General features: G+C 46.5%; 1 protein-coding gene across 1 annotated transcript in view; it reads right to left on the bottom strand.

The window, feature by feature from the left end:
* Positions 1 to 3,030: 3,030 nt before the first annotated feature.
* CCDC177 (coiled-coil domain containing 177) overlaps positions 3,031 to 7,418 on the bottom strand; it is a 13,916-nt gene continuing 9,528 nt past the window's right edge. Inside the window, exon 2 of the mRNA XM_019519948.1 lies at positions 3,031 to 7,414. Within this exon, the coding sequence (XP_019375493.1) occupies positions 5,534 to 7,414 (1,881 nt within the window). The 3' untranslated portion in view covers positions 3,031 to 5,533. The remainder of the gene's footprint in view (positions 7,415 to 7,418) is intronic.

Here is a 7,418-nt window from a genome sequence, read left to right as displayed (position 1 = left end):
GGCTGGGCCACTGGTGGCAGCAGCTGGGCCAGTAGTACAGTAGCTGCTTTTTTTGCACCACTGTCCTGCAACTGAATGCCTGGGACTGATGCCCTGGTTGCCCCCCCCTCCTCCCCCAACTACATTACTCATGGCACGCAGTCCCTTTCAGAGCCCATCCATATGGCTTCTAGGAATAAGGGCTGTGGAGTCAGCTGAGGTGTTCCTGCTGTCTGCAAACAATTCTGGCCTGTGTTAACTACTGAAACGGGAGTAAAAGCATGTGGGAGACTCTGAAGTTCATTTTGTTATTTAGGCATATTCTCTCCCCATCATAGATTGGCATCTTTTTTTAAAAGTAAAACTATTGCATGCACCACCATAAAATCCTAGTATAACAATTCTGTTCTTATTCAGCAACAATTAATTCACAGGCAAGCAGAACCTCTGGAAATCAAATTAAGGCTTTGATGTGATCACTGGCCAGGGGTCAAGAAGGAAGGTCTTCCCCTATGTACAGCAGTGCTCAGTCACCTGGTCTAATTGGTATGTCTGCATGGTCGAATACAATGCTGTGCAGAGATACTTCAGCTAGCTCAGGTATCAGATCAACAGGGGAGATGACATATTATTTCTCTTAAGCATTACATGAAGACTGGTAGCATAGGTCTGTAGACAGGAGTCAATAAACCTGTGCCCAGATCCTGGAAAGCAGGCTATGTATTTCCCTAAATTCCCCAATCCTGTCCAGGCCTTCTAGATTTCATAGACATTAGGGCTGGAAGGGACCTCGGAAGATCATCCAGTCCAGCCCCCCGGCCGACGGGCAGGAAGTCAGCTGGGGTCATAGGATCCCAGCAAGATAAGCATCCAATTTACTCTTGAAGGTGTTCAATGTAGGTGCTTGAACCACCTCCAATCGCAAGCTATTCCAGACCTTGGGGGCTCGGACAGCAAAGAAATTCTTCCTTAAGTCCAGCCTGAAACGGTCTTGCAGTAGTTTATGACTGTTCGACCTCGTCATCCCTTGGGGCACTCTGGTGAACAAATGTTCCCCCAGATCCTGGTGGTCACCCCTGATAAACTTATAGGTGGCCATCAGATCACCCCTGAACCTGTGCTTTTCCAGCCTAAAGAGCTCCATGGCTCTCAGCCTGTCATCGTAAGGTCTGCTTTCCTGACCTCCGATCATGCGCGTGGCTCTTCTCTGGACTCTCTCAAGCTTCTCCACATCCTTTTTGAATTGCAGAGCCCAAAACTGGACACAGTACTCCAGCCGTGTAGCATACCCAATGAACAATTCCTCCTCTTGGATCTGTCAAGCAGATATCTTTGTTGCAGACTCTGCTTTCATTCTATGATATAATCTCCAAGTTATCCCATAAGGAATAACTTCCCGTGGAGTGAATGCAAAGGTGCACTGTGGAATAAAAGAACTGTACTACAGAACCAAACAGAGAATTCTGGCTAACAATATGGCTTTGTCTAATAACCCTCAATAGAAAAGCATATAAGTGTGTGAACCTTAATTTTTATAATGTCTTTTTTATCTCATACACAATGTGGGTGGGGAAGGGAAGGGCAGGGGCGGGGGCAGAATCTTTTCTTCCATGTTATGGTCTTGATCAGTGCTGCTCAGTGTTTTGGCCCTATGGGCCATATGAATGGATCAGACTCTGCATGCCAAGACCAGGGCTGCAAGGCCTTGTGTCACATCTGCTTGGCCGCATGTTCCAAGATCAGGGCCACGCACTGCCACCCAGCCCTGCACACTGCCCTGTGCACCCAATCTAGCATGCAAGGCCATGGCTTATGGAGTTCCCCACATACCTGTAGGGAGTCCCATGGGCTGGATGACCTGGTACAGGGAGGCCAAATCTGGTACACAGGCCAGCGGTTGAGCACCCTTAGTCTTGATCATTTTGTCTTAATCAAGCAAAACTCCAGTTTAGATCAATGAGAGTTTTACCTGAGAAAGAACAGTAGGATAGGGTCATAGAATTTTGCTTTGTACATCCAAAGGATACCGTAGTCTTTTGTCATAGTATTGACATCTAGTATTCAAATAACTTTCCAGGCAGTCGCAGCTGGCAAATTCTAACCAGATCAAGTAAGAATATAGTAACCATCAATGAAGTGGTCATCAGCTGAAGTCTTGAAGATTGAATCTTGATTTGAACCTTCGCATAGTTGAAGGGTACTTAGATCTGGGCGTAGAGTTGGCCCAACAGATACAGGGGTCAATATGAAGTATGGATCTGACTACAGATCTGGACAGATACATCCTGACGGTGTTTTAAGTGCAACTTTTTAAATTGTGCAGTGGTCCTTACACAGCATGTAAGTGTTAGTCTAATGACAAAATATTTGGATTAATGAAAATAATGAATAGCTCAAGATGCAGTTGTGCTTAACAGTCCTTCTGAAGAACCAGCAGAGATTACCTTCTTTCCTGGTATGGCTAAAGTGTTATCTGCATTTTGCTTCATAAGAAGGAAAAATGTGTGCTCTATTAAAAAATAAAAAATTACAGCTCCTGGTTTTCAGGTTTTCAAACTTATTCTGAGCAGCCAGATGGAGCGTTGCATTTGGGGGCTCTTGGTTTTCTGATAACTGCACTTCAGTACTGAAAATACAATAACAAATATAAATATATGTTACACACATTCAGGAGTCTAATTCTGTTTCCAATTAAGTCAGTGTAAAATTCTCATTGAAAGCAACAGAAGCGGGAGCAGACCTGAGGAGTAGCTCTCAGGCCTCTCCCCAAATTGTCAGTGTGTCTTTCAGTGTCATCAGCATGTCTTAACATTTGCTTTTCTGGGCTTGATGTAAAGCATATGAAATCAATTAAAAGATTCCACACATTCTCCTATATAGACTTTGGTCAGACCCACTACATTTACAATATTATATGGTATATGTTTGATATATATCATATGTGATATATAGTATGTGTGTGTACTTACATATACATATAGTAAATGTAGTGTGTATATGTACAGAGAGAGAGAAATATTATTTGGAAAACATACAACGTAAAAAATTTTTAGTTTTAAAAATGTGAAAGTAGTTCCCTATACAGTAAAGCAAGCGGTGCTGAATATAACAATTAAGTGGACAAATGACAGAAAGGGGAATTATTCCATGAAAGTTGCCTTAAGCTAAAGCCCATTAGCCATTCAGATCACTGGGAATATTCAAAGGCAAAAGGATCCTATCTGAGGGCAGGGATCCAGCACTGTTCCTCCTCCCATCCCCCAACAATGGTTTTGAATATTCTTGCTATTTGATGTAACCTGGTGTACTTTCTAAAAGTGAACACTATCCCTAAAAGGTATGTTTTCCTGTAGTGCCTAACTAAATACAGACAAAATAAATACTCATAAATACATATTTAATACTTTGCACTTCTGTAGCACCTTTTGTCTGAAGATCTCAGTGGCCTTTAAAAAGTGTGGTATCATTAGCCTCCATTTACCCCAGAGGGTCAAATGAGGCATAGCAAGGCTATGAACCCAATTCTGCTTCTTTTGGGCAAATGCTACTCATTTCAGTGGGAGAAGGATCAGCTCCAAATGACCTGCTTAGTGTCAAGTCACTGGCAGAGCTGGGAACAAAATCCAAGCCTTCTGACTCTTAGTCTCCTGCTGTTTACACTGGACCAAACTTGTTTATTAGTCACCAAGCTAAATAAATTAAATCAAAGTCTGGAAAACTGACTTTTTTTGCTTCCAGCACTAGTCGTATCCTGTTTCCAGGGTCTGCATGCCTTTGAGCTACTGCTAGTGTTGCCATTAACATTACATCTTCCTTCAAAAACTTTTTAAGATTGGCTGCCACCTCAAGCAAAATGTTGAAAAGCATTCCATATAGGATCTCTCACATACTATTTCCCATCTTTCTTCCCCTGGCTTTGTGTATAGAGTCATTTGCATGAACACAGGATCTTTGTTGCTCCCACTGCTTCACCTCATCTGAGCTGAGCATATTCTATTTGTGACCTTTCTATCAGCACCTTTTCCACAGCAGCCCAGCATGATGTCACAGCAGGTGAAGTGCAGGGAAGAAGCAGCTAATTATACCATAAACTTAGAAGAAGTCTAGCAAAGATTTCTGTTTTCATGCAGATGTGTTCTGATAACAATAATCCGGGAGAAAAATACATACAGCAAAGGTCAGCAGAATGTTCTCTAAATCCATTGTTTTCCATGAGTTTGGGGCAGGCTTTTAATAGTCCTCCTTCACTAATAACAGAAGGATTAATTCCATGCTATCCAGTAACTGGTTAGAGCTGTAAGAATGCCATGATCCCCTCCTGAGTAAATTAATAACAAGTATTAATTTGTTCCAAAATGTACATCTGTTGTCTTATGTGCCATAAAGAACATAGTAGTCATTAGCACCAATGTCCTGTGTAGCAAGCCATGATTAGAGCTGGGTAATGTATTCACTGCAAATAATTTACTTGTTAATTTTTTTGTTAGAAATGATCTGTGAGCAGGCAGTGTTTCAAAAGATGGGTCCTGATCTGAAATTGTTCAATAAATCATCTGCACAAGCATAACTCAAATGTGTGAATTACTTGAGAACATTTAACCAGTTTACTTCTAGTAGTTGTTCATAATCTGCTCTTAAAACTGTGTGATTGGGCACATGTCACATGGTGGTATTTCTGATCCCTGATTGGATAGGTGCATACCTCTCCAGAAATCCAGGCAATCACTTCCAGTGCAAATACTCCTGGGAATGCAATTGTATATATGACATTCCCTTTTCTGTAACAACGGCTTTCTCTGAATGTCTGTGCAAGGTGAATGAAAGGGGTTGTCAAGACGATGAAAGCAAAGGTTAGTGTTATAGTTAGTGGTTGTGAATTATAGTTTGCAATATCTGCCCAGCTCTGATCATGGCATCTACTTGCATGGTGTTATTATAGGTACCTTCTTTCTGCATTTTATATCAGAAGTGGATAAAGTGCAGCCCAGGAACCAGATGCACCCCATGGAGTTCTATAAAGGAGCCATTCTCATCCTTAGTGTGGAGGAGACAACAGATTCAAGCAAACAGGACTTGTTTCAAGCTGAAAAGCCACTCAAATCAAAATGAGGTGCCTTACGCTTAGGCCTATAATCTTGACTCTGTGCATTTCCATATTAAAGATGAGGATGACTGCAATCAGCTCTATTTTTAGGCAAATTAGAGGAAACCTACAGGTTTCTGGCAAGTTGCCACCGCAGCCCTCATTGAGTAAACGTGCGTGCTCTTGCTTTAATCTGTGTACATGGCTTTGTGTCAGATGGAGATGGGATAGTTTCTCTTCTGGTAGAGAGAACTGAGGCCCGTCTCCTAGAACAACCCCCAAAATAAAATTATATTTATAAAGGTATGTGAAATAGCTGCCATGGTTTTTGTGCAGTACCCTGGTCCCTACAAATAGTAACTCAGGATTTAAAAAAAATAAAATCGTGTTCCCACATGTAAGAGCTTTCTACTGCATTATGGTGGGTGCCAGGTGATGCATTTCTCATCTTCTACAGAAAGACAAGAACTCTCATTTTTTATCCAGGTTGGCATGCAACTCTGCCTCAAAGGCCATCTTGTCAAAGGTACGTGTGTTCGTCTCCTCCCGTACCTTTTCCCGGACGTGGAAGGATGCCCGGGCAATAGACCTGGCATTTTCCAGGACAGTTTTTTTCTCCCTGAAGAACTGCTCACTCCTCTCCAGCTTCTTCTCAATGGAGAGGAGGATCTCCCTGCGCCGCAAGTTCTCACACTGCTCCACTTTCTGCTTGTTCATCTTCTGTACCTTTTCCTTCTCCAGTCGGCTCTGGACCACCTTGCGGGCTTTCTGCTGGACTACCTCCTCAGCCACCTGGGCAGCATGCTGGAGCTTCCTCTCTGTGGCTCTGGCCAGAGCCTCTAAGTGCTCTTTCTGCTCCTTTTCTTTCCTCTCTGCTGATAATTTGGCTCTCTGGAACTGCATCTCCCCTCTCTTGGCCTTCTCCTTCATGTCCTGGTTCCTCTTCTCTACCAGCTGCTCATAGTTCTCCTGGGCCTTGTTCAGGTTCATCTCCAGGGAAGCCTTTAGCATCTCCTTTTCCTCTGCCTCATGCCAGGCCAACTCCTTGAGCAATGCCTCATGCTTCAGCTTCTCTGCTTGGTGGAGCAGCTTCTTCTCCTTCTGCAGCTGCAGCTCCTTCCTCAGCTTCTTCTGTGCAGCACTGAACAGCTTCTCCTGCAGGAGCTGTTCCTCACGCTCCAGGTGCTCCTTCTTGTCCTCCTCCTTAGACTTGAGGTTGTGCTCCTGATGGAGCTTCTTCTGCTTGTCTTCTCGGCTGGCCCTCTCCAGCTTCTCCCTCTTCATCTTCTCCTGCTTCTCGGCCTGCTCTTTCCACCTCTCTTCGTATATCAGGCACTGCCGCTGCTTCAGCAGGGTTGCCTCTTGCTGCTCTTGGTTCAGCTTCCCCCGGCGCTTCTCCACCTGGGACTCCCACATCTTGTGGCACTGCAGCAACGCCCTCTGCTTCTCCTTCTCTTCCTCCTCCTTGCGCTGCTCCGCCCGCTGCCGCTGGCTGTCCCACTGTAGATGGGCCGTGTACCTCTGCTCGTTCAGGAGGCTGGTTTCCTGGTGCCTGGCAATCATCAAGGCCGCAATCTTCCTGTCCCTCTCTGACACCTCCTTGAGACCCTTCTTCCTCTTCACCTCCTTGACAATCTTCTCCACCTTCTTGGTGGTCTGGGGGGAGTGGCTCAGATCCCCCAGGCTGAAGCTCCGGCCCACGAGGGAGCTCATGGCAGCCACCGTCCTAGTCCTGGGGATGCTTTTGGCCCATTTGTCCCCAGGGCTCTCCCCACTGTAGCAGGAGGACGCCCCTGAATCGGAGGAAGTTTTGACTGAAAAACCCTCTCTCCTCCTTTGCAGAGAGTCCAGGGAGTGGCTCTTGGTCTTGGTCTTGGTCCCTGTGGGGGTGGTCCCGGCGCTGGCCCCCACCTCTACCCCTGCCCCTGCCTGCGCAGCTGGGGAGCAGGTGCCATCCGGGGCGGCTTTGAAGGCCAGGCGGGAGGCAGGGGAGGAGGGCAGGCTGCCGCTGGCCAGGGGGGTGAAAATCCTGCGCTTCTCCTCACGGATAATCCTTTCTCTTTCCTCCCGGCACTGCCGCAGCTTCCTCTGCCTCTCCAGCTCGTAGGCCTCGTACAGGCCGGCGGCCACCCGCATGGAGCGGCCCGGGGCCTCCCGCACCAGCTCGCCCAGGGGCCGGGGCAGCAGCTCCACGGGCTTGACGGCGCAGCGGGCGCAGGCCTCCAGCGAGCGCGGGCTGGTCAGCACGTAGCGGCTGCCCTCGGCCGCCGGGCAGTCGAAGTTGTACAGGTCCAGGTGCAGCAGCGGGGACTGCTCGCGGGGCCGGCCCGGCTCCCCCGGCTGCGGCGACGGCTGC

The sequence above is a fragment of the Gavialis gangeticus genome, unplaced genomic scaffold, assembly GCF_001723915.1.
Source record: "Gavialis gangeticus isolate Ggan-Ray unplaced genomic scaffold, GavGan_comp1, whole genome shotgun sequence".
NCBI lineage: Eukaryota > Metazoa > Chordata > Crocodylia > Gavialidae > Gavialis > Gavialis gangeticus.
Note: the sequence above shows the minus strand (reverse complement) of the source record. Positions and strands in the feature narration are given on the sequence as shown.